This window comes from Bos indicus x Bos taurus, chromosome 10, assembly GCF_003369695.1.
Source record: "Bos indicus x Bos taurus breed Angus x Brahman F1 hybrid chromosome 10, Bos_hybrid_MaternalHap_v2.0, whole genome shotgun sequence".
Classification (NCBI taxonomy): domain Eukaryota; kingdom Metazoa; phylum Chordata; class Mammalia; order Artiodactyla; family Bovidae; genus Bos; species Bos indicus x Bos taurus.
In genome coordinates this window covers 46,994,968-47,022,956 of record NC_040085.1, presented here as the reverse complement: position 1 = coordinate 47,022,956, position 27,989 = coordinate 46,994,968, and the positions used below count along the sequence as shown (strand labels likewise).

The following is a 27,989-nucleotide window of genomic DNA, read 5'->3' as shown; positions in this document are numbered from 1 at the left end:
AACAGCTTTAGTCTTCAGCTATGAGAGTGCTCTGTCTAGAGTTGTCTTTTTTCTCCAGTGTTTTACCAGATCCCAATATACTGACCTCAGCTACTGTTAAGAGATGGTGGTGGTTTAGTCGCTAAGTCGTGTCCAACTCTTGCGACCCCGTGGGTTGTAGCCTGCCAGACTCCTCTGTCCATGGGATTCTCCAGGCAAGAATACTGGAGTGGGTTGCCATTTCCTTCTCCAGGGGATCTTCCCAACCCAGGAATCGAACCCAGGTCTCCTGCACTGCAGGCAGATTCTTTACCAACTGAGCTATGAGGGAAACCCATAAAGAAACTCATTCATATTAATGAGTAGTGGTAGCATGGTACAAGTCAAAGAACCTAAGGCTTGGATTCAGGACCTGTATTTTAGCAGTCTGCTCACTTTATACTAGTTGTGTGACCTTTAGGTAATTTAGCTGATGTTAGTGATTCTTAGTCACCTTATCCATAAAATGGGAGTGATAGCACTTGCTTGTTGGAGCTGTGGTGAGTGTCATATGAGATAATGTATGGTAAATGTAGATTGTGATACGTAAAAAATTACTAGGCATCATTGATATTGAGTGATGGACTTTATTCTGACCTAATTATTTGCACTTTTATAAGCACTTATCAGCCAAATTAAACTCGTAATTGGCAGAGTTTTAGTTGTTTGTTTCTTTTTCGGGTAATTGAGAAAGTGGAAAAACAGAGCTGTAGGTAGGGATCAGTTCGGTAAAGCAGGCAACCTGGCTTAGGTTATATATCAGGATTGCCTTCCCAAAGCTATTTCTGATTCTTTTCCTCCCTTGGAATTCACATGGTCTTAAAAGCTATCTCCCATACCTAGTCAGTCAGTTTCCCTCTCCTCTCACTCCCATAGTGGTTGGAGGTAGGAGGGCAGAGAATTTAGAGCTGTGTCAAGTGTTAAATTTGGGGATCTCACTAAAGTGCAAGTTCAAATTTCAGATCATCTGGGATGGGACCTGAGATTTGATTTCTTAATAAACTCGCCGAAGCTTCTAGTTTGAGTGCATTAAAAAGGAGACATGGATGTTTATCTATATGCTTCATATCTAAAGTATATAAGAATTGCTCACATTGTCATTACAGATACTTTATAAAATTGCGCATTTCCTCCATTTAGTCAAAACTGTTTGATACCTGAGTAAAGCTTGGAACTCGCTAGTTGTCCCAAGATAATAATGAAGGTAACTGATGCTAGTACAAAGTGGTTACATAGGAGAACCATTACCAGAGGAAAATGTAACTGATGGTGGTGAGTTTTTCTTTTCATTTTAAAAACTTCGATCTCTCTAACAGTAAATTATATATGAAATTTAAAATAAAAATACTGAATCTGTCTTAAGTCATTACATTTTCTTCATATTGCAGATTATAATGTTAAAATCACTGATACTGAATAGCCAATATATTTATAATCAGAATTTTTGTCTTGGGGAACTGCTAGTTATTAAGTCCTTTTTATTTTGGGGATATAAAAATTATATAAACCCATACCATAGAACTGTAGGGAAATGAATGTTGGATTTAGACAAGGTAGAAACACCAAGACACAAGGGGGCACTGTTTTACCATAATGTGGTTGAATTTAACAGCTTTTTGTTTACTGCGAATGTCTCTCCCAGAGAAAGCTTCAACTTTTATGATCCTCTAAATCTAATATGTAAACCAACTAATTTTTCAGAATTCACAAATCAAATGTGCTGTTAGCAAAATTCAGGAACTTTTCATTGTATTGGCATGAGTTTGAGAAGGGTGGTTGATTTTAAGATTGGAGATTGTGTAGCACATTTGGTTGTCAGCGTTTAGCTCTAGTGGTAGGGGGAAAATCACTATGAAAACGATTCAGTTCCTTTGGAGAAATATAGTGTCTCTGTTCTACAGAAAAGAGTTGGGATAAAGATTGAACTGTTATAAGCTGCAGCTGCATTTGCCATCAAATACCAAGTTGGTGCTGATGAATGTTTTGTTTTTATTGTCATGGAAACTTGGAGTCAGAGAATGGATATTCTATTCATCTGGGGAAATAGCAGTTCCTTGCATAAAACATAAGGACCTTCCAAAGCAGTTCCTAAAATAGATGTAGGCTGAATGTAATCCAGAAAAGTTGAAGAAGTGAATATGGAATAAATCCTATGGTTTCTGGATCACATCTATTCTCAGTACTAAGAATTTAACTGTATATTTACTTATTAAGCTTATTATTTGCTGCTAGAAAGCTGAATTCCATGCAGCATACTATTTGTTTAACATCAATATGTTAGTTAACCAGCCCTTTAGAAGCTCTTTTATACTTCTTCCTTGATCTTAATATATCTATTAGGAACACTAAACTTACGTCTTATTAAACAGTTACTTCTGATCCATGAATGATTTGTTTTCCATTCATTCTACTTACCTGCTATAATCGTCCATTCAGAATATTTTAAAGCATTTTGTACTTAAAAAAGTGGTTTATTCAGATTGAGAAACTCTTCCTTGAAATAGTTAGATATTTGTATTGCCTGAAAAAAAGACAGTATAAAATTTTTTAAAATATGAAGATCTCATAAATCCTTAGACATATTTTATAAAGTTGTAGAGACATCAGAGGAACAGAAAATGCAAAGAAATTTAAAATTTCAATTATAGCAAATATGATGCTGCAAAATATATTTGAGAAATAATAAAATGTGGATAAAGTAGCAATGTAAATTAAAGCAGTTTCTAAACTTATATTAAGAAAAGGGGAAAATGTGAGTTGAAACAGTAACCAGCTAAGTTATTGTACCTCTGCAGGAAAAACAAGACATATCTTATGACTTAATAAAAAATACTAGAGAAAGAAGAGTTAGAGTGGACTGTTTTAGATAGGATAGTCAGGGACGGCTTCTCTGAGGAGGTAACATTTGAGCAGAGGCATGAGTGCTCTTGCACACAAGCATTTCATGCAGAGAGGCTAGCGAGTCCAGCAACTCTCAGTAGGATTTGGCTTAGACTGTTTAAGGGAAATAACAGTACAAGTTTATGGAAAAGTTGAAAAGAAAACAATGTCAAATGAACTTTAAAACAATATGATTAACTAGAACATATGACCAGTTTTCTAACATGAGACAGGTCTAGTATTAGAGCCCTAAATCAAAGTTCAAGTTGCCAGGATTTAGGAATCTCTCAGAAGAATAGGATGGTTTCAAAATAATAATTTTAAGAGTGAGTGCTACTGTTACTTAGTATTGGTTTTCAAAATATTTCAATAAAATCAGTGTTTTTTATTGTTGAATATAATCTGATGTAGGAAAGGAGCTATTCAGAAAAATATGTATCAAAATATAGATATGATTTAACTTAAGACTTTAAGAAATAATCTGTAACAATATAGTTTATGGACCCAGCGAGCTCCTTCTGTGCTATTTTGCTGGTCCAGAATATAGTTTAATAACAGCAGTTTTCACAAACGTATTTAATGCCGATATCAGTAACTGTTTTTCAGATAACTAAGTGAATAATTGAATACAAACATTATTCATTGCTATCTTAGCTAATGGAATAAAATAGAGGCCTGAGGGGGGAAATGAAAAGTTTCAAGAAAACTAGAGATACCGAGGGAACATTTCATGCAAAGATGGGCACAATAAAGGACAGATGGAATGGACCTAAGAGAAGCAGAAGATATTAAGAAGAGGCGGCAAGAATACACAGAAGAACTATACAAAAAAGATCTTCATGACCTGGACAACTACGATGGTGTGATCACTCACCTAGAGCCAGACATCCTGGAATGTAAAGTCAAGTGGGCCTGAGGAAGCATCACTACAAACAAAGTTAGTGGAGGTGATGGAATTCCAGTTGAACTATTTCAATCCTAAAAGATGATGCTGTGTAAGTGCTGCACTCAATATGCCAGCAAATTTGGAAAACTCAGCAGTAGCCACAGGACTAGAAAAGGTCAGTTTTCATTCCAACCCCAAAGAAAGGAAATGCCAAAGAATGTTCAAACTACCACACAATTGCACTCATCTCACACGCTAGTAAAGTAATGCTTAAAATTCTCCAAGCCAGGCTTCAACAGTTTGTGAACTGTGAACTTCCAGATGTTCACGCTGGATTTAGAAAAGGCAGAGGAACCAGAGATCAAATTGCCAACATCCATTGGAACATAGAAAAAAGCAAGGGAGTTCCAGAAAAACTTCTGCTTTATTGACTATGCCAAAGCCTTTGACTATGTGGATCACAACAGACTGTGGAGAATTCTTCAAGAGAATTCTTAAAGGGAATACCAGACCACTTGACCTGCCTCCTGAGAAATCTGTATGCAGGTCAAGAAGCAACAATTAGAACTGGACATGGAACAACAGACTAGTTCCAAATCGGGAAAGGAGTGCATCAAGGCTGTGTATTGTCACCCTGCTTATTTAACTTATATGCAGAGTACATCATGCGAAATGTCAGGCTGGATGAGCACAAGCTGGAATCAACATTGCCGGGAGAAATATCAATACCCTCAGATACACAGATGACACCACCCTTCTGGCAGAAAGCAAAGAACTAAAGAGCCTCTTGATGAAAGTAAAAGAAAAGAGTGAAAAAGCTGGCTTAAAACTCAACATTTGAAAAACTAAGATCATGGCATCCGGTCCAATCACTTCATGGCAAATAGATGGGGAAACAGTGGAAACAGCGACAGACTTTATTTTCTTGGGTTCCAAAATCACTGCAGATGGTGACTGCAGCCATGAAATTAAAAGATTCTTTTGCTCCTTGGAAGAAAAGCTATGACCAACCTAGACAGCATATTAAAAAGCAGAGACATTACTTTGTAGACAAAGTTATGGTTTTTCCAGTAGTCATGTATGGATGTGGGAGAAGGAAATGGCAACCCACTCCAGTATTCTTGCCTAGAAATTCCGTGGACAGAGGAGCCTGGTTGGCTGCTGTCCATGGGGTTGCACAGAGTCAGACATGACTGAAGCGACTTAGCATGCGTGCATTGGAGAAGGAAATGGCAACCCACTCCAGTATTCTTGCCTGGAGAATCCCAGGGACAGAGGAGCCTGGTGGGCTGCCGTCTATGGGATTGCACAGAGTCGGACACGACTGAAGCTACTTAGCAGCAGTAGCAGCAGCTGTCTGGAGCATGTGTGTATGTGTGTGTGTATCATAGCACATACAATAGGACAAAGAATTGAAGGCCTATACAACAAGATACCTGAGACTGAATTTAGAGAACTAGTCAACACGCCAAAAGAAAATATAGGCTAAACTATGAACTGGACATTGTATTCCATAACTTGAACTAATGAGAAAGAACTGGAAAATTGCCTGCTTTTTAACCTTTTAGAAATAACAGTATGTATAGTTAGTACAGGAGATCATATTCTTAGAACAGTGTGTTCCAGTTTTAGATAGCAGAATTGGTAGAATTTAAAGTATTTTAGAAATAAAACATCCGAGGTTAGAAATTAGAGAACTTCTTTACAGTGTCATAAAAACAGAAGTAGTTTAGATTTTCCAAGAGGCTATCAAACCCAATTTTATATGGTATAGTTTAGGTGAGCTGCTGCTGCTGCTAAGTCACTCAGTCATGTCCAACTCTGTGCGACCCCATAGACGGCAGCCCACCAGGCTCCCCTGTCCCTGGGATTCTCCAGGCAAGAACACTGGAGTGGGTTGCTATTTCCTTCTCCAATGCATGAAAGTGAAAAGTGAAAGTGAAGTCACTCAGTCGTGTCCAACTCTTCGAGACCCCATGGACTGCAGCCTACCAGGCTCCTCCGTCCATGGGATTTTCCAGGCAAGAGTGCTGGAGTGGGGTGCCATTGCCTTCTCCGAGTTTAGATAAGCTGGATGTATTTAACTTAGGATACTCAAAATGTAAATATTGTAACAAATTAGGAATCTGTTATGTTATCTTCTACCATATGAACTCCTTTGGGTAGTTGCTTTAGTCAGAATGTCTGATTATTAATGGAAATCAAGTTTTGCTGTGTTATTACCTTCCTGATCTATAAAAATAGTTCTGCTAGAGAAAGACTTGGTATAAATGCTTTTTCTTTTTATCCTTTTTTTGGGTTTGGGAAGAGGGACTGGCAGAAGATTTCCAAGAAGTATATAAAAAGCTCAGAAAATTTCATAGTAGTTCTCAATAAACCATTAGTTTTCAGACATTAAACAATAGGCAGTGACTGAGAGAAGGAAAATAATCAAGGTGAGTCCTGCAGCTCTCATTTTACTCCCTGGAGGAAGATTCTAGGCCACATTAGTCGGAAGAGGAAGTCAGACAGAATCCAATAGTCCTACTGAGTTGAGGAGACAAAGGATTCTGGAAGCCCAAGTTTGCAGGGCAAAATGAGGGGAGTACAAAGAGATTGAGATCTGCAGAGGGATTCCTTGGGTTTTTTGGCTAAATACTGTTCTGTGCATGTGTGAGAGGAAAATTAACTTGAAATCAGGAAGGAATCACGAAAGGAGTAGGCTGAAAATTCCTGAAAGTCGCACAAAGCTAGAATTAGTTCTTCCAGCCAACCAAAGTGGTAAAGTTTCTTAATAAATGGCATTGTGTAGAGTCCTCAGAAGGGTTTTGTGTTGGTGAGGCTAAAATAGCCCTGGGCTAAAGGCTATTCCTGGACCTACTTGAGCAAAGCTTAAAGGCAGCCCTAGAAAAAAATCAAACTGATTCTATGTGTCTTAATTGCTTACCGGAACAAAGTCCAACATTGTTTAAAGAAATACAGCAAAATCTAGCACCCCAAAATGTGAACTTCATAAATTTCTGACATCAAAGCAAAAGTTGCTAAGCATGAGAAGAAGCAGGAAACTAAATTCTATAATCAGGAGTAAAATTCATCAGTATAAACTATTAATAGAGTGTCAGCAAACAAAGGTATTAAAATAGCTGTTGTAAATAGGCTCCATAATTCAAAAATATAGACAAATGTGTTGAGTATAGGAACATGTGGTGTAAAAAATAAAAAGAAAATCCTGGAGATGAAAAATATAATATCTGAAATGAAAAATACACTGGATGAGATTAACAACAGATTATTCACCTGAAAAGGTTGATGAATTTACACACTTGGAAACTATCCAAAATGAAGCTAGAGGATATATAGCTTCTATTTAGGGTACAGAGAGCTCCAGCACATACCATTTTCACTTTTTCTTTTTTAAATAATTTTATGTATTTATGGCTGTGCTGGGTCTTTGCTGTGTGTGAGGTTTTCTCTAGTTGTACCTAGTGGGGCCTCCTCTCTAGTTTCAGCTCTCAGGCTTCTCATCGTGGTGGCTTCTCCTGCGGGGAGCGTGGGCTCTAGGGCCCGCCAGTGTCAGTAGTTGCAGTATGTGGGCTTTAGAGCACAGGCTCAGTAGTTGTGGCGCATGAGCTTAGTTGCTCCATGGCATGTGGGATCTTCCTGTATCAGGGATTGAACCTGTTTCTCCTGCATTTGCAGGTGGATTCTTTGCCATTGAGTAACCAGGGAAACTCCCATTTTCCCTGTTACTAATGAGGAAAAAATGGAAGGACCTAATAAAGTACAGAACTCTTTTTTTTAATCCATCAGCGAGCTGAAATTACATGGCAGTCATATGACCTGAATTTGAAGGAGAAATGGTATATATGAATTGGTATTACTTGTGGCAAAGCATAGGAGGATAAAGTATCACAACACAAGCGAGAAAGAGGAATCAGAAAAAGTTCAACAGAAGTCCAATTGTTAGCAGAAGGCCAAGGACTGACACCATACCAATTTGAAATAACTGGGGGCATCTAACAGAAGAACAGTTCAAAAGGGGACTTCACACTTATTCTCAAACTTTTCCCCCCTCAAACCTTTACTGAGTACTCACAAGAAAGATTGGGGTTAGTGCAAGAGACTGAAGATTCCTGTTGATGGTACTTACAGGTGCTGATCAGCTATTATTATGGGCAAGGCAAGAAACGTATGCCAACTTCCCTGGATCCTAGGTACTTAGCTGCTTTGGGTGGGACAACAAAGCCTTTTGCCCAAAGGACATAAGCTAAGACACATTGTGGTCAAGAGAAGACAAAAATCCCTTCTTAGACCTAAAAACCTATACTATACTAAGTACAAGTCTCCTGCCTATCAGGGAGGGATGAAAAATATGAAAGTTGGGTTGGATGAAAATTCCAACCCAACTTTAGATATAAAGCAGAGTTTTGCTCTTATAGATAGGAAAGGATGAAGGATAGAAAAGCAGCAGCAGTCTACTACTGGGAAAGGGGCAAAAGCATGGAGAGATCCTTCCACTCTGAAGCACAGGTTTATAGGATCTGTTGAAAGTTGAGAATGAAAAACTAACTCTAAGGAACATCCTACAGCAGCCTAGCCATATGCCAGGCCCTAGGCAGAAGCAGCCAATCACTGGAGGATTTGACACTTCTGGTCAAGTGAAGGTGGCAACAGCAGTCACACCCAGCTAAACGTCTGATTAGATTGACTAGTTTTTCTTACACTAAAGGCCTTATTCTGGAATAGGCACACTCATTTCCAAGCCTAAATGCTATTTACCTCAGTCTCTACTCTTCTACATATGACATTCTGTGTTCAGTCAAAATTATGAGACAGGAACATTAAGAAGAAAAAAAAAAAAAACACTGTCAAGAGGTAAAATAATCAATAGAACAAGACTTAAAGATGACTCAGCTGTTGGAACTATCAGACAAGGGCTTTACAGTAGCTCTGGTTAACATATTAAAAGAATCCAATGGGAAAGGGTGCACAACATGTACAAAGTAATGGAAAATGTTTAGCAGATGGAGGTAGTAACAGTCAAATTGAAATGCTGGAAATAAAAGGCATGATATCAGAGATGAAGAATTCCTTCAGAACTGTCAATAGATAACACAGTTGCAAAAGAAATCAGTAATTTGAGTATGGTTAACATAAATCCAAACTGAAACATGAAGAGAAAAAAGTGATAAAAGATCTGTGGGATGTCCTTAGTCTACAACTGAAGTCTTGGATGGAGATGGAGAGAGAAAAAAAATCATAGAGGATTTGAAAAAAACAACATGGACACATACCTGTAGAAGTATGTTCCAATTGCTGAAAACCAGCAATGAAGAGAAAATCTTGAAGGCAACCAGAGGCAGAAAAACCATATATGTACAGAGTGATGAAAATAATGTACAGTAGACTTGTCATTAGAAAAATTGCAAGCATGAAAAGTAAGACATTGCTGTAGTGTTAAAATAAACCCTGTCAACCCAGAATTATATATCCATTGAATTTTTTTCCCCCCAGTGAGGACAAGGTAAAATCTTTTATAGATACGTGAAAAGCTGAATCAATTCCCAGCAGACTTATGCTGCAATACCTGTTAAACAAAGTTCTTAAGGCATAGAGAATGTGACACCGGGCAGATACTTAGATCTACACCAGTTTTTTTTTTTGTCAAGGGCCAGAATACCATGTATTTTAGGCTTTATAGGTCAGACAGTCTCTGTCACAACTGTTCAACTCTGCCTCTGTAGCATAGCCACCACAGATGATGGCTGTATTCCAGTAAAACTTTATTTAGAAAAACTGGAAGGGCAGCTTTGGTTCATGGCTTATACAAAGAAATCAGGACTCCAAAAATGGTAAAAATAAATACAAAAGACATGTGTTCCCTCATTTTTAATCACACTATAAAATAACTATATGTCTAAGCAAAAATAGTAATACTGTATGTGGGATATATAAAATACATAAAAGCTAGAGGTATAACAACAATTACCCAAAAGATGGGAGGGAGGATTTTGGAAGTACACTTGTATGAGGTTCTTATCTTAACCCAAGATGGGCGGGTCATGGTGGAGAGATCTGACAGAATGTGGTGCACTGGAGAAGGGAATGGCAAACCACTTCAGTATTCCTGCCTTGAGAACCCCATGAACAGTATGAAAAGGCAAATGATAGGATACTGAAAGAGAAACTCCCCAGGTCAGTAGGTGCCCAATATGCTACTGGAGATCAGTGGAGAAATAACTCCAGAAAGAATGAAGGGATGGAGCCAAAGCAAAAACAATACCCAGCTGTGGATGTGACTGGTGATAGAAGCAGGGTCCAATGCTGTAAAGAGCAATATTGCATAGGAACCTGGAATGTCAGGTCCATGAATCAAGGCAAATTGGAAGTGGTCAAACAAGAGATGGCAAGAGTGAAGGTTGACATTCTAGGAATCAGCGAACTGAAATGGACTGGAATGGAGGAATTTAATTCAGATGACCATTATATCTACTACTGCGGGCAGGAATCCCTCAGAAGAAATGGAGTGGCCATCATGGTCAACAAAAGAGTCCGAAACGCAGTACTTGGATGCAATCTCAAAAACGACAGAATGATCCCTGTTCGTTTCCAAGGCAAACCATTCAGTATCACAGTAATCCAAGTCTATGCCCCAACCAGTAATGCTGAAGAAGCTGAAGTTGAACAGTTCTATGAAGACCTACAAGACCTTTTATAACTAACACCCAAAAAAGATGTCCTTTTCATTATTTCATTATAGGGGACTGGAATGCAAAAGTAGGAAGTCAAGAAACACCTGGAGTAACAGGCAAATTTGGCCTTGGACTACGGAATGAAGCAGGACAAAGACTAATAGAGTTTTGCCAAGAAAATGCACTGGTCATAACAAACACCCTCTTCCAACAACACAAGAGAAGACTCTACACATGGACATCACCAGATGGTCAACACCGAAAGCAGATTGATTATATTCTTTGCAGCCAAAGATGGAGAAGCTCTATACAGTCAGCAAAAACAAGACCAGGAGCTGACTGTGGCTCAGACCATGAACTCCTTATTGCCAAATTCAGACTTAAATTGAAGAAAGTAGGGAAAACCACTAGACCATTCAGGTATGACCTAAATCAAATCCCTTATGATTATACAGTGGAAGTGAGAAATAGATTTAAGGGCCTAGATCTGATAGAGAGAGTGCCTGATGAGCTATGGAATGAGGTTCGTGACATTGTACAGGAGACAGGGATCAAGACCATCCCCATGGAAAAGAAATGCAAAAAAGCAAAATGGCTGTCTGGGGAGGCCTTACAAATAGCTGTGAAAAGGAGAAAAGGAAAGATATAAACATCTAAATGCAGAGTTCCAAAGAATAGTAAGAAGAGATAAGAAAGCCTGCTTCAGAGATCAGTGCAAAGAAATAGAGGAAAACAACAGAATGGGAAAGACTAGAGATCTCTTCAAGAAAATCAGAGATACCAAAGAAACATTTCATGCAAAGGTGGGCTCGATAAAGGACGGAAATGGTATGGACCTAACAGAAGCAGAAGATATTAAGAAGAGGTGGCAAGAATACACAGAAGAACTGTACAAAAAAGATCTTCACGACCCAGATAATCATGATGGTGTGATCACTCACCTAGAGCCAGACATCCTGGAATGTGAAGTCAAGTGGGCCTTAGAAAGCATCACTACGAACAAAGCTAGTGGAGGTGATGGAATTCCAGTTGAGCTATTCCAAATCCTGAAAGATGATGCTGTGAAAGTGCTGCACTCAATATGCCAGCAAATTTGGAAAACTCAGCAGTGGCCACAGAACTGGAAAAGGTCAGTTTTCATTCCAATTCCAAAGAAAGGCAATGCCAAAGAATGCTCAAACTACTGCACAATTGCACTCATCTCACACAGTAGTAAAGTAATGCTCAAAATTCTCCAAGCCAGGCTTCAGCAATATGTGAACCATGAACTTCCTGATGTTCAAGCTGGTTTTAGAAAAGGCAGAGGAACCAGAGATCAAATTGCCAACATCCGCTGGATCATGGAAAAAGCAAGAGAGTTCCAGAAAAACATCTACTTCTGCTTTATTGACTATGCCAAAGCCTTTGACTGTGTGGATCACAATAAACTCTGGAGAATTCTGAAAGAGATGGGAATACCAGACCACCTGATCTGCCTCTTGAGAAATTTGTATGCAGGTCAGGAAGCAACAGTTAGAACTGGACATGGAACAACAGACTGGTTCCAAATAGGAAAAGGTGTACGTCAAGGCTGTACATTGTCACCCTGTTTATTTAACTTATATGCAGAGTACATCATGAGAAACGCTGAACTGCAAGAAACCCAAGCTGGAATCAAGATTGCCAGGAGAAATATTAATAACCTCAGATATGCAGATGACACCACCCGTATGGCAGAAAGTGAAGAGGAACTAAAAAGCCTCTTGATGAAGGTGAAAGTGGAGAGTGAAAAAGTTGGCTTAAAGCTCAACATTCAGAAAATGAAGATCATGGCATCTGGTCACTTCAGTCATGTCCGCCCTGTGTGACCCCATAGATGGCAGCCCACCAGCCTCCCCCGTCCCTAGGATTCTCCAGGCAAGAACACTGGAGTGGATTGCCATTTCCTTCTCCATGCAATGCTAATTCTTTCTTTTTACCTGATAAAGATGGTCTGCTTCTCTGTCTCGTATGAGCTTCAGACAGCAACCAAGCTGTGTTGAACCAATGTCTTAGAACCAAGGTAATCTCCCATAACCATTTTTCCCAACTCCTGAGGAAGAAAGGAATAAGCAGGTAAAGGACTACATCTACCATGTATCCTCTATGTTGCAGAATCTACAACTCTGTTAAAATCCACTTGAGGTTGTCCTTATATGCTTTCATATCTCTTCAAATTCTTTATCACCTTTTTCATGCCTTGCATGCTTTTTTTGCTACATCGTTCTCCTTATTCAGTTGTTGAACAGAAACTTGATTGTTTGTGACCCAGTGTGCAAATTGTGCTAGAGAATTACCCATTCATTAATGCTAAGGAAAGAGTGAAGTCATTGGCTTTTAATGACTTTGAACGAAATGAAAGGCATAAAGAATTTTGAAAATCTTTGAAAGTTTCTACTAGTTCCATTTAAATTATTTCCCAGGAATCTACCTTCTTTTTCTCCTCTATTTAAGACTTTTTCCTCAAGCACTAATATTTAGATATTAGGATATTAGGATATAAATATCCTAAATATTATGGGTCTTTTAGTCGATATATTTTTCTTTAAAATAGTAGCTAGTAATTAGTGCTTGTGTTTTTCCCTATTCTAAGCACATTGTATGTTAATACATTTTATCCTCACAAAAACTCAGTGAAGTAAAATTTTATTACACCATTACAGCATTGAGGCAACTAAGGGATAGAGAAGTTAGGTAACAGTGTTAGTAAGAAGTGGAGTAACCTAGTTATCCTGCATCCAGAGTCTCTGTTCTTCACCACTTCCCTATACCTACTCTTCATTATTACGTTTTTTCCTTTTGGTGGTTTAGTTGTTAAGTCATGTTCAACTCTTTGCAGCCCTATGGGCTGTAGCTCGTCAGGCTCCTCCGTCCAAGAGATTTCCCAGGCAAGAATACTGGAATCAGTTCCTATTTCCTTCTTCAAGGGATCTTTCTGACACAGGGATTGAACCCAGTTCTCCTACATTGCAGGCAGATTCTTTACCAACTGAGCTACCAGGAAGCCCCACTTATTTTCCTTACTTCATTTATTCTTTAATTTTTTTGTTTCTCCCTTCAACAAATGTTTTACATACAGTGAGTAATTTAAATTGATTTGTATAGCCATTTATGAGTCGGAGTGTTTGAAAAAAACTTATTTTGAGCTGTTACTCACAAATGAACTCTGGATTATATCGTATTGAGAATATGAGGCAAGCCTTTACCTGTTTTCAAACTTTTGTTGTTGTTGTTGTTGTTGTTGGCTACAAACTTTTTATTTTGGATTTTTTTTTTTTTAACAATTTGCTTTTTGTTTTTTTGTTTTTTTCCTCCTTTGGTTTCTTTTATTTATTCAGTTATTTTTTTGCTTTGCAATATTGTATTGGTTTTGCCATACATCAACATGCATCTGCCACGGGTGTACACATGTTCCCCATCCTGAACCCACCTCCCACCTCCCCGCCATACCATCCCTCTGGGTCATCCCAGTGCACCAGCCCCAAGCTTCCTGTTGGCCGTAAATTGCAGTACAGGAGGCCATTCTGAAAACTGAAATGTCTTATACTCTGCCCTCATAGTTAGCCAAATGTAGCAAGAACCTTATTTAAATCTTAGTAGACCGTAAAAGGGATTTAAGGCTTTATCTGAGGCTTTCTCTGTTTCAAGAAAATAGTCTCCTTTCTGTTGCTCCATATCTGTACATTTTCTCTGGTGTACAAAATGTGTTTACCTTCCTACAGTGTATAGGTAGAGAATGTTCAGCCCTAATGAGAAATTGTATTACCATTTAGTTTTTCTTAATCTGAGTAGGATGAAGTCTTAATAATCCTGAGTATATTAACTTCAGTTTCCTACAGTCAGATACCAACTTCACAATCTAAATACATCAAAGTGTACTAAACAGAGGTATGATGAACTGCCTATATAATTCATTTTTATAACTGCACGTCATCATTACATAAGTCCCAAAATTTTTTTAGCAGCCTGTCTTCTATTAGTGCCGACAGTACCGAAATTTACATTCTGTCAGAAGAGGGTGCCTGATTGATGATAACAAAGTAGATGAGGATGTCAGTTTCATAGGCTATTGAAATAAAGATCATCCAGTCCAAACTTGCTCCACCTCACTCCTTTCTTTAGGTAAAGAAACTGATTCCTGGGGAGGTTTAATGGTATATGCATGTCACACTGCTAGTTCACACAAAGACAGGACCCTCCTGGCTCTCATTTCCATGCTAGTTTCATTTCACTGCCCTGTTTCTGACTAGATAGTTGGTACATGGTCACAGTTCCATTGACTAGTTCCTTTTTTTATTCCATTTCTTGCTGTCAAGGGAAACTAGCTAATTAACAGTCATTCATTATCTGCTATTTTAGAGCATGGTTCTCTTAAACTGTCTCTCTGCCTCCACGTGGCTGTATGCCATAGATAGAGCCTTGGAGTAGAATCTGTTCCTGGCATGCAAACAAAACAAGTCTTGAATTCCAGACCAGTGTTCCCTGAACAAGTGGCATCTGCCTTCTGGTCCCTGGGTGCCATAAAAAACAGACTCAGACACTGACCTTGCCTGGTTAAGGTCATGGTTTAAATTAAACAGCCAGAATACAGAAACATCTGAGAAAATCACAGGAATTAACAATAATGAGCTTAATGTTTTGTTTATCATTCTATATACAAGAAATTTACGTATGTGATTACCAAGATAATTTGATAACATGCTGTATTCTGTCTTCCCCCAGCCCAGTTTTTGATGCTGTGATTTTTACCTGATTCTCTTTTTTTCCTTTATTTTTGGAGTAAGAGGAGTAGACAAGATTGAGGTGTATTGAAGGATTGGCTCAGTAGAATTGGCTGGAAAGTTGTAAAGCATCAGTTGAATTATTTTGAATCCTTCATTTAAGAAATGGCATAAACATTAGGATACTATGGTTACTTGATTGTTGTTAGAGAATACATGTTTACCATGTTTTCTCCTCAAATGCAGCCAAAGGTGAAGAGATAATTCCTGTTTCTATAATTTGTTGGATTGTTACAAAAATGAACTATCTTTTTATCTAAGTTTTAAACTTCATGAGGTTGGAGAAATGAAGAAACACACTTAAAATCTGAATCTAAGGAAAAGCAACACTGCAATATAGATATGAATACATTTTCAGGTACAAGTTAGAAAGGTAATTAATAAGTAACATCTCTGAGAGAAGTGGAGTTCAGATTTTGAGCTACCTGTAGTAAATACCTTGATATGGATTCTGAAATGGACAATGAAATGGTCTAGAAAGTTTTGATAAGGGACTAAAATTGATCGATATATTTTCTTTTTCTACTGTGTTCATTCATTCCCAATTTCTACCTACCTCACCTTCTCATATTGAATCCTGCATTTTAATATTCTCTCTTCCAGCTTTCCAGTGACTGAAAAGCAAACTGTTTTGTGTAAGAAACCTTCTCATCCTTGCCTATTTGTTTAATTTGTGAATCTGACTTTAGGAGGAGGGATGGAGAGCATGGGAAGAACAGCGGGACTGATGAATGTTTGTGTCCCGGACTACTTTCTCTTGGATTTAGTTGCAAAAAGTCATTTCTAAAGCTTGTTCAAATTGCCCAGGTCTGACAGTGTGTTCTTATCAAGGATAATGAGATCCTTTATTAGTACGGTAGCAATTCTGCAGGATTAATTGGGAAGACGCTTATAGTTTGATGCCTGTCACTAGAAGTTGATGCAGAGTTAAGGTGGAATAAAATGATAAGATAAAGACTGGGTTAGAAAAGTGATTACGACTGGGAACTTGCTAATCACTGACCTCTGTAGGGATCTTCTGGATTATTACTAATCTCACTCACACTTGGCATTTTCCTATGCTGCTGCCTCATCATTCATTGCTGTGTGAGTAATTTGGCACAGAGTGAACAAGAGGAGGGCATAGAGAGTCCAGCAGCTGTGCTTGTTGGCACTAGATATTTAAATATCTTCAATGTAGTCAGCAGTGTGCTTGGCACAAATGTTAGCCAATAATACTTAAACAAATTGTTGTGAAGAAAATAGGCAAGCATTTATGTTAAAAACCTCTCTCTCTTTCCTTCCCTTTTAAAAAAATCTGTTAGAGTTCCTTTTTAGGCTCTTTTTTTCTTCCTGTAAGTTTAAAGAGGTTGCTTCCAAAATGAAGGTTGTGATTGTAATATTTAGCATTGTGCTAGGTTCTTTCAGATAAGAATTTCCAACTACTTTATAAGCATTAATTAAATTGTACAGGACTGTGTGAAGTACATGTTACTGAGTTGGCTTTACTGAAAGAGTGAGTTGGGGCCGTTGATGTTCAGTGACTTGTAACTTGGCCAGTTCACTGAGTGAGAGAGAAACAAGAGCCAAGATATGAATCCAGCAGTCAGAATTCCTAAGTTTCTGCTTAGATATACCCAAAGGCATTACAGATTTTCCCATTCTGTAGGACAGTATTTTATGTTTCTCCAGATGGTTAGTATGATTCAAATTGAATGACAGTTTTGGTAGTGTTCATCCACAAGAAGAGAGGAAAAGCGTCTCTATACGTAAATGAGTTAGGTAATTGATGAGTTTTCAAAGATACCCAAGGGGGAGGAAGATATTCTCCTCATAGAACCGTGACCAAATTCAGATTTGTGCCCAGATATTTAGATTTGCCTGTGTAAGGATTTTATATTGTTTCTTTGAAAACTAAATATAGAAAAGCTCTCATGATGTATTTATTGAAATATTTTGAAACATTATAATGTTGATAGTGACAGAAAGTGAAGAACTAAAGAGCCTCTTGATGAGGGTGAAGGAGGAAAGTGGAAGAGTCAGTTAAGACTAAATATTAAAAAAAAAAAACTAAGATTATAGCATCTGGCCCCATTACTGCATGGCAAATAGAAGGGGGAAAGGTAGAAGTAGTGACGGATTTCCTCTTCTTGGCCTCAAAAATCACTGTGGGAGGTGATTGCAGCCATGAAATCAGAAGACGATTGCTTCTTGTTGGGGATGCGATGACAAACCTAAACAGTGTGTTTAAAAGCAGAGACGTTACTCTGCTGACAGAAAGGTCCATATAGTCAAAGCTATGGTTTTTCCAGTGGTTATATACGGTTGTGAAAGCAGGAATGTAAGGAAAGCAGAAGACCAAAGAATTGATGCCTTTGAACTGTGGTGCTGGAGAAGACTCCTGAAAGTCGCTTGGACAGCAAGATCATCAAACCAGTCAATCTTAAGGGAAATCAACCCTGAATATTCACTGAAAGGACTGGTGCTGAGGCTGAAGCTCTAGTATTTTGGTCATCTGATGCAAATAGATGACTCACTGGAAAAGTCCCTCATGCTGGGAAAGATTGAGGACAGAAGGAGAAGAGGGCGTCAGAGGATGAGATGGCTGGACAGCATCACCAGTGCAATGAACATGAACTTGGGCAAACTCCAGAAGATGGTGAGGGACAGGGAGGCCTGGCGTGCTGCAGTCCATGGGGTCACAAAGAGTCGGACACAACTGGGTGACTGAAGGACAGTGTTGATCTAGGTAATTTTTGACATATCCAGGAATTCTTTTTCTAGGTTAAGCCTTTATCTTTTAAGAAAAATAGTCTAATGCTGCTCATTGAAAATAGAGTGATAGGGATATCCCTGTTAGTCCAGTGGTTAAGAATCCAAGCTCCCGATGCAGGGGGCTTGGGTTCGATCCCTGGTCAGGGAACTAGATCCCACATGCTGCAACTAAGACGCAACACAGCCAAATAAATAAAGATTTTTTTAAAAATAAGATATGGTGATGGAGTTTTTTATTTAATAGATTTTGAATTTGAATGTAAATCATTAGGCCTGAATGAACTTGAAATAATATTGGCTTTCAGGCAAATTGGGAAGCTGTTTGTTGTAATTTGTGCTGTTACTTGTGAAGTCAACAGTTATTTCTTGAGTAGTATCTATTCATTGAAATTACTAAACTTTGTTGGAAATTTTCAAGTACTCACTAAACTGCTGCAGAAATAAATACTGAACCAGCTACATCTTCCATGATCTCTCTTTCTCTGGTCGTTTGCTCATAAAAATATTATTGGGCTTTCCGTGGCTCAGATGGTAAAGAATCTGCCTGCAGTGCAGGAGACCTGGGTTCGATCCCTGGGTTGGGAAGAACCCCTGGAGAAAGGAATGGCTATCCACTCCAGTATTCTGGCCTGGAAAATTCCATAGACTGTATAGTCCATGGGGTCGCAAAGAGTCGGACACGACCGAGTGACTTTCACATGTGGTGCTAGTGGTAAAAAACCTGCCTGCCAATGCAAGAGACATAAAGAGGTTCAATTCCTGCGTCAGAAAGATCCCCTGGAGGAAGGCATGGCAACCCATTCCAGTATTCTTGCCTGGAGAATCCCATGGACAGAGGAGCCTGACAAGCTACAGTCCATAGGGTTGCAGAGTCAAATATACCTAAAGAGACAGCACGCGTTGGTAGGAAAAGAGCACATACAACTGGGGCAGGTTTCTAGAAACCTGTAGATTTGAGAGATCCTGAAAATTTACTGTCATATCTCACAGCTTCATTCAGTGACTCCTTGGTATTAACAGGATATCGAGTAAGATGAAAAATAAAGCTAGCAGTTAAGTTACCAGCAGTGTAAGTAAAGCACCTTTCACAGTGCTTTGCATGTAATAGCTGGTCAGCAAATTCCAACAGCAACCTCAAGACATTGAGAGTGAAGAAGAGAAAGTGGAAGAGTCCTACACTAGTGTGTACTCTAAGGAAGGTTCAGCAAAGCAGCTGGAGAGTTCATGAGCCCAAGTTGGTCAACAGAGTAAAGCCCTGTCTCCCAGAAAGGAGTGTGTTTTGCTTTTTGCACCATACTCTGTCAGATGTGTTGGAGCAAGTGGGCCTCAGTACAAAAGCAGCCCTGAATTCTAGAGCACAGCAGGTGGAGCAGTTCCCTAAAGGACCTGACTTCAGGGAGTTAGTTACATCCCCCAAAACAGGAGTGTTCCACAAGGTGTGTTCTCTTGACTGGCATAGCAATTGATTTTTTAAATTGTTTAAAACATACACACACAAACAAATCCCCTCATTGGCCACACAGAACAATCTTGCAGGATGTTTTTATGCAATTTCTAATATTGTCCAACTTGTTTATTCTTACAGATAGGAAACTGAGGCCCAGAAAGACATGAAAAGAATAAATATTTTTCTAAAAGGCACTTCAGACAAGAGTAACATCATCATGTGCTCTTTGTGAGAACTAAAAGCAGTTGAGTGAAACCAGCATAACTACGTTGTTCTCATATCCAGAGCCAACCTTGGGAGTAGCTGGGCTTTGCTGCCAATCATTTGGGGGATGATTTGTTGTTGGTCCCTCTTTTCATTAGGAATACATTTCACATCCAGTGCTAAATCAGTTGATTGGTAGAAGCTGCTTGGAAGGCTCAAAAGAGAAAAAAAAATCATCTATTTGGGATCTGCCAAGTGTCTGCATATATGATCAGAATATAAGAATTGTGTCCTAAACCTCCACTGTAAAGTAGGGTAGTATAAAAGAATGTTAAGAATTTGGTGTCAGACAACCCTGCATTGTAGATCTTTCAATTCTTTGACTTCGGGCAAATTATTTTTCCTCATTAGTGAAATGGGGATTTAATAGTACCTCCCTCAGTGGGTCAGAACAATTAAAGCCATCCCTAGCTTTCATCTGGCTTATTTCAGTAGTCTTCTAAGTGGTCTTCCTGTTTTCACACTTGTTCCCTCATAGTGTATTCTCCACACAGCAGCCACAGTGATGGATGTGGAGAATAAAGTGTGGATCATCTTTTCAGTAGAACAGTTCTGAAGTCGATTGGATATCCCAATAGAAAAAAACTTGTTCCTTGACCTTTTAGCAGCATACAAAAAAAAAAAAAACAAAGTCTGATTTAAGTGTGTGAAAGATTAAGCCTTTAAAAGAAAGCTTAGAGAAACAGATTCCTAACCTTGGAATAGCAGAGATTCTTAAATAGCGCACACACCAAAGAATGTTAATCATATAGGGAAAGATGGACAGATTGGACTATTTTAAAATGAAGAATTTCTGTTTGTCAAAAGACACCATTACGAGAGTGAATAGGCAAGCTACATAAAATATATAGATACAGTAAAATGTCTTGTATGAAATATGTGTACTCCTACAAATCAGTAAGACAAACAATGCAGTAAGGAAAAAGTGAGCAAAATTGTGAATGATCGTTTTATAGTAAAATACCCAAATGTCCAATAAACATGAACTCATTGTGATTCACCAGTAGTAACTTGACTGCTAAAAATATCTATTTTTAGGTCTTCTGCATTAATAAATTTGCAACAAAAGAGCTAATTGTTCCACACATCTCTTTACAAATAAGAAAAACTGGAATGTCATATTATTTTCTGCAGAGTTTTTATTTCACTGTTGGAAATTCTATTTTCTTAGTGTTATCCTTCAACAGCCCCCACTTTGGCTTTTTAGTGTTATTCTTAAACTGTGAGTGATACAAAATAGAAGGCAATCATCATGGACCTTTTTTTCATGACACTTTTTATGTTCAAAGTAGTACTGCTTTGGGCAGGAGTTGGAGTAGGTAACCTCTGAAGTCTCACTGAAAAATTAATCTCTGATCCTGGGAAAGATCATGTGGTCTTATTTAGTATTCACAATTACTGGGAAATGACGTAGGTGTCCTTTAATTCACCTGTACTTCACGGAGTTTCCAAAATTGGAGTTTACTTTTACCCTGCTGAAAATCTGAACCCTTTTAAACCAGGGTTCCCAAAATTGGGTGTGGCGCATTCCACCAACATAAATGATCTCCCAAGAGGATTCCTGTCATTTCAACTCTTTCCTCCACTCCTCTGGGAGTGGACATGCCTTCAATTTTGAAGTGGAGTTAGCGTTAGAAATTTCTGGTCTTGTTCTTCCTACCTCTCTTTTCTGGGGCTTCCAAGTACTTAGCATAAATTCAGATAGGTTCAGGTAATGTGATGAATCAAAGATGAAATTTAAAATACTTTTTAAAGGAAATGAAATCCTGCATTTACATCTAGAAAAATCACTTGTATAAGTACAGAATAGGAAGGCTTGGTTTAACAGTGTTTCGGCTTTCTTTTTTTAAAAGTCTAATTTGTGCCCAACAAGGTAGTATGACTTTAAAAAAGCCAGTGTATTCTGGACTGTAGTTACGGCATAATTAAATTCCAGTAGAGGTGTAGAGGAAGGCACATTTCCTTGTTTCTCTTTTGTTGTGTCTTTTTACATTTCCTTGTCTCTTTGCCGTTTTGTGTTTTCAGTCTGTACCTTTCTACTCTTTTTTTCTTTTTTCTCTTGCTGATTAGGGGGAAATAGCATTTAATTGCTTTTGAAAAAAAAATCAGTGACTGTACAATGAAAGATGGGGTCCTCTGTTTATATTTGGTTCTCACCACACTAGAAACTCCCAAGACTAGCTAGATTTTCATTCTTTAGCCCTTCAGTAAAGAAAACATGTTCAACTCGGTATTTGATTGACTTGTTCAATCAGTGCATATCACTTTTATCCCTGAGACTGATTGTTCTCACAGCCTACAGATAGCGTGATCTGGGTCTAAATGGAAACCAATTTGACAATGCTTAAGCTTTATGTAGGGCAAAACACAGCTTATTTCCCAGACCCCTTTTGTTGGAAAGTCACTTGCCTAAAAGGCTATATTGCCATCTGCTCAGAAGACCCTTCTTCTGTGCTCAGAAGATCCTTCTGTAAAATGGGTGGGTGGTTTCATCTCTACTTTTAGTGTAACTATGCATGCTGAATCACTTCAGCTGTGTCTGACTCTTTGTGACCCTATGGGCTGTAGCCCTCCAGGCTCCTCTGTCCATGAGGTTTTTCTGGCAAGAATAATGGAGTGGGTTGTCATGCCCTCCTCCAGTTAGCTCCCACATTGCAGGCAAATTCTTTACCAGCTGAGCCACAATGGAAGCCCAATACTGTAGTGGGTAGCCTATCCCTTCTCCAGCGGATCTTCCCAACCCAGGAATCGAACCAGGGTCTCCTGCATTGCAGGGAGATTCTTTACCAACTGAGCAATCAGGGAAGCCCTGAGTATTACCAGATGGTGTCTATTACTTCATTCAGGTTTGAATATGACTCTCCTTCCTTGTTCAGTAGCCCTTATGGATTGTGTTAGCCCCAGACAATTCTCTGTCCATTCCTCTAGAACCACTTAGTATGTTTTGGATCTGGATCTCAAGACACCTGACCTTAATTGTGAAACTTGTTTTTCATCCAGTTAGGCTATAAGCTTTTCTGCTTGTTGACACCTATTAAGGGCACAGGCTCTCTCTCAGAGTGATTAACCCATAAATGTTTGATGGAATTTATCAAACTCAGATTCTTCTATCTAGTCAACTCCTGCATATTTGTGCTTGGGTTGGGGAAGAATGGGAAGGTAAACTTGCCTGTCCTCAGCCTCAGCTTGACTGCTGATTATGTCCTGTGCCAAAAGAATATAGGTGAAACGATCTTTTGAAGAGTTCTTTATAGACTAATATTAACATTAGTTTATGTTTCTGGAGTTCAGGCAAGCAGTGGAGAGTTTCAACTTGCTGTTAAAACATGTATGTTACTCCTAGGGAACAAGATGACTTAGAATTTTTTTTTTAATCCAAGAAAATTTGTTACGGTAATGACTGTTTCTAATAGTTTATATATCTTTCACAAACACCTGGGTAAAATAATGTCTTGAATCAGTAATTTGCGTTTTCTTAAACAGTAGTTATAAATCCTATCCAAATTATTGAAAATCTTCTGTCATGTCTTGAACATTTCTGTTTGGGGTCAGAAAATACTGAGGCTGATTAATGTATAATATACCATACAAGTCTAAATAAAAAGCTTTTGCACACAAAATATTTATGAAATACGTGTTGGGCTCAATATACAAATATATATGTAAATGCATATCTTTCAATAATATGTTTCTCTTCCACTAGTGTTGGGGTTCTTAAAGTGAGTCCAGAGACTCTCAAAATGGAAGCAAAATCAGTGAACTTGGACAGAAAAAGAATTGTTATTTTCCTAGTCTCCAAGTGAAATTTAGCATTTCCTTAAATGAGGAGTGCTAATGAGGAATTTCCTTGAATGAGGGTAGCAAAAGAGACCTGATAGTATTTATGATTTTTGTCACCAATAGGATAGATATTCTCATTAGCATAATATAGTTGTTGCAGATATCTTAAATTGTCATTTGTGATTTGAAATTACCATTGTTAATAGGCCTACTTCTAGATCTTGTACTTAATGTGTTAATAATAAGTATTACTATGCAGCACATTTGTTTAATATTTTAATAACATTAGATTACTTTTAATAGTACATATCATGCGTTATACTTTTAAAAACATTATTCTGAAGAGTAGTTCTGGGTTCAGGATGGGGATCACATATACACCCATGGCTGATTCATGTCAATGTATGGCAGAACCACTACAATATTGTAATTAGCCTCCAATTAAAATAAATAAATTTTAAAAATAATAAATGAACAAAAAGTAATAAACAGACTATGTATAAGAAAGAACATAAAACCAGTGAGAAGAGTGGCATTATTTTTTTTTTAAATGAAGAGTAGTTATACCAAAGAGGCCCATGGTTCATACATACCCACACGTAAATAAAACCCCTCTACTAGAATATCTCAGTAAAATTTTGGTGATATTTTTAATAGGTATTTCAAAGGAAATGAGATATATGTTGTTACTAGTAGTTCTTAAATTGTAATCAGAAGTTTTTGTTCTTTATCAGACATCTAAGATAAAATAAAAAGACATAGGATTCATTTTACTTCTTGGAGAGTGTTCTTATGAAAAGTAATTTTGTAAGAATTAAAGATTATTGTCTTTTAAATCTCAGACATGATATGTGTTATTATATTTCAGGAGTACCCAGATTTCTAAAGTCCCTAAGAAATAAATAGTTTTAACAAGTTAAAGGTGAACTAAAATGTATTTATATTTTGAATCTCATTTGAATAGGATACGTGTCATTTTAAAAACAAGCTCTCAACTTTCCATTTTAGAGGAAACTTTACTTTGAAGTTATGGGCTAATATTAAATGACTTTCATTCTTTCTGGTTTGAATTTCCTCTGTGAAAGGAAGAAGTTTAAAAATTTAAATCGGTATAGGAAGTAAATTTTAAAACTTGACATTATTTTTAAACAGTCTTTATCTAATGGGTAGCTTCCACACAGATATTAAGATTGCATTTGAAATCTGTACTTTATTTTTAAAAAAGACCTAATATTTCTCATTCTGTTTCCTTGTCCACCTCAACAATTAAAAAAAAAAAAAATCCTTACTAGTACAGTTGCAGAGAAGGCAATGGCACCCCACTCCAGTACTCTTGCCTGGAAAATCCCATGGATGGAGGAGCCTGGTAGGCTGCAGTCCATGGGGTCGCTGAGGGTTGGACACGACTGAGCGACTTCACTTTCATACATTGGAGAAGGAAATGGCAACCCACTCCAGTGTTCTTGCCTGGAGAATCCCAGGGACGGGGGAGCCTGGGGGGCTGCCATCTATGGGGTCGCACAGAGTCGAACACGACGGAAGCGACGCAGCAGCAGCAGTACAGTTGAATGAAAGTATAACAGTTATTTAGTTTTAAGTCCTTACTGTTTAAAATAATGTATAAGGAAGAATTTGCAAGGTAAAAAGGACTTAGTGACTATTTCAACTAATAATAAGTTGATAGTGTATTGTCATGAATGACAAGTCATTGGAACTTGTTTTTTAAAAAAAAAAAAACTTTATGGTATTGGTTTAAAATGTTACTGTCTCCCAGTTCTGTCCTGCTAGGTATATGACATCATCTTGGTTCAACAGGGAAGGGTGTGTGTCAGACTTGAAAATATATAATCCTTTAAGAATTTCATGAAGCAGGTTTCAAGAGCTGAAATGTAGAATCCAAAACTGTAAGATATTATTTTGACTTACATGAGTAGTCTTACTTGTAAAGGATATATTTAAAGAGTTACAGATGTTTTCATCTTTAATTTCATATATTTTGCCAATTAAAATTCTTTATATAGAGCGTATTACTTGGTGGTGAGAATGAGGCAAATAAACCACATTAATTAACCTGTTTTCATAAATCATGTAATTTTTATGTGTTGGCCTGTAATAGGTACTTCATCAGTAGTAAACAGTAAGTGCTTCTTAAGACATATTCTAGTGGGCTCAGAAATTATATCCTTAATTATTAAAGTATTTTCTAATAACTTGCTTTGTTATTACAAGAATTGTTTTGTGTATCTAAAGGTTCAGTAGATGCCAAGTTCAGAGTTCTAAGATTTCTGTATCAGTTGGCCAGTTGAGTATGTCAGTAGCATGCATACATCAGTGAAAATGATCAAATATTAATACATGCATCTCTTAAGTTTTTTAAAAATTGTGTACCATATCAGTAAACAATTTTGAGCATGTCAACTATGTGTGGAGTTTTATTTAATTAATAAACTATAGTTTTATATAATCACGAGCCAATATCTCATTGTGTAGTGCACAGTTATGGTGAAGTTCATATAGCCTCAGTAACTTTAAATATTTCGGGTAACTTGTCAGATTTAATTTTTTTTATACTTGAAACAGAGAAAAAGAATTAGCTCTTCCATTATCATTGTTTATTTGTATTGCCATTTTTTATATTAACATCAAATTGTGATCCTTGCAGAAATCTTTTTAAGCAATGTGTCTATTTGTGAGAGACCGTTTAGTTTAAAACTATACACTAATTGAAAATTCACTTTACTAAACCTACTAAGCTCCTGTGTATTAAAAAGCAAATTAGCACTGCTGTCAGTTGTCAGCACTTTGAGACATCTGCTCTCCCTCTAGTGCTGGCCTATACTATTCCTGACACTTGGCCATCAGCTTTGGAACTGCAGATATAATCCCAACAGAATTCTAATTCTTTTCTGGGAAGGGTATACATCTGCATGAAAACTTCAGAGAAAGGTAATGCATAGTTGAATGTGTTCATCCTTTAATCCAGCAGTTCCACTTCTTTGTGTCTATCCTGAGAAACTCTTCTGTATGTGTACAATATGTACAAGGATATTTGTTTAAGCAGTCTTCATGGTAACAACAGAAAAAGTAGAAACTGTTTTTCTGTTTTTCAGTAGGAAAATAGATCAACTGTCCTTTTTATTTGTATATTGGGACATTTATAGCAGCAAAAATGAGTGAACTAGATGTCTTATCTTTAATGTATATCTCAGGTTATATACCATGTAATCCCACCTGTTTAAATGTATTAAACACAGATAGTAATGTGTATTGTTTGAATACATAAATATATGCTAATAGATTCAAAATATACATGGGAATCATATACCAGTTTTATGGTAGTGGTTACCTTTGAGTCTGGGGTAAGATGTGCACTATATCGATAATGTTTTAATTTTGGAGAGAGATGGGGAAGATGTTGAGTCTGAAGCAATCCATTCTTTTGAATTTTTTTTTTCATTTTGTCACATGACTGAAACAGCAGTAAGCTATTCAGATTTTGTTTATTGGATTTTATATTCTTGTTTATCATTTGTTCTCATAAATGGTCTAGAAGTTGAATTGATTGTGTGTCAGTCATTAAAGATTTCTATATAAAGTTACTTTCTTTGTTTTACAGGAAAAACGTCAGAGAGAGGCTCATTTTCCCTGTACAGCAGAGATACTGGATTACCAGGCTGTCAAGTAAGTTAATAAATACAAAATCAGTGAGATAATTTCTTAACATGTAAATAAAGACGTTAACAGATGAGGTGGAAATTCATCCAGTTTATTTCACCCTTTTTATGCATTTAATTTGTGACTAAATGTAGTGGGGTTTTAGTAATTAAACATTTTCTTTCTGCTCCTCTGTTTGAAATGGTTTCCATTCCATGGTTCACCAAACTGTATTTCTCTATCGTCAAAAGAATTTCATAACTCACCTCCATTTTAACTGGAGGCAAAGTACCAGTTACCTTCCTACCATCTTCCAAAATGCTGATTTCTGAAGATGATGTCTGTTTATTTCCTCATAAAAAGAACAGTGTTGCTGGTAAACTACAAGAAGAACATGAAATTGCTCCGTGAGGCTTGACTGTCTTGTGTTAAACTTACTAATGTTGGAAGTATTTTCATCATAATCTTTTACTAAACTCAGGTCCAGCTGTTTTCTACTTGAAAATCAATACCTGAGGAGCAGGTTTTGGTAGAAAGGAAAGTTGCTTTTGATCAGAAAGTTGACAATCTGGGGAGAAGGCAGACTTGAATCCCCCTGCCAAAACCAATTCTGAAGATGCTGTTCGACCATGATGGTTTATAAAGGGGGAAGAAGGGGGGAATTAATTTCAGTTAATCATTGAGATGAGGAATCAGAGTCATTGCCATTCTCCACTGCATGTAGTTTTGTTGACTTCTTGTGATCTTTCTTTAGAGGCAGTCTTTTTTTTGGTCACAGGACATCATGTGAGATATTAATTCCCTGACCAGGAGTCAAACACCTGCCCCCTGCAATG

The 27,989-nt window shown here is 37.6% G+C and overlaps 1 protein-coding gene across 7 annotated transcripts in view; it reads left to right on the top strand.

Annotated features, from left to right (window-relative positions):
* The window catches only part of TCF12 (transcription factor 12), a 393,213-nt gene that overhangs the window by 246,181 nt on the left and 119,043 nt on the right, over positions 1-27,989 (top strand). For 6 of the 7 annotated variants that reach the window (XM_027553905.1, XM_027553908.1, XM_027553909.1 and 3 more), the window contains one exon: positions 27,116-27,180. In XM_027553905.1, the coding sequence (XP_027409706.1) occupies positions 27,116-27,180 (65 nt within the window). Of the gene's footprint in view, positions 1-24,661; positions 24,666-27,115; positions 27,181-27,989 lie in introns of those variants that run through there. The other variant, XM_027553910.1, reaches the window with a different exon arrangement.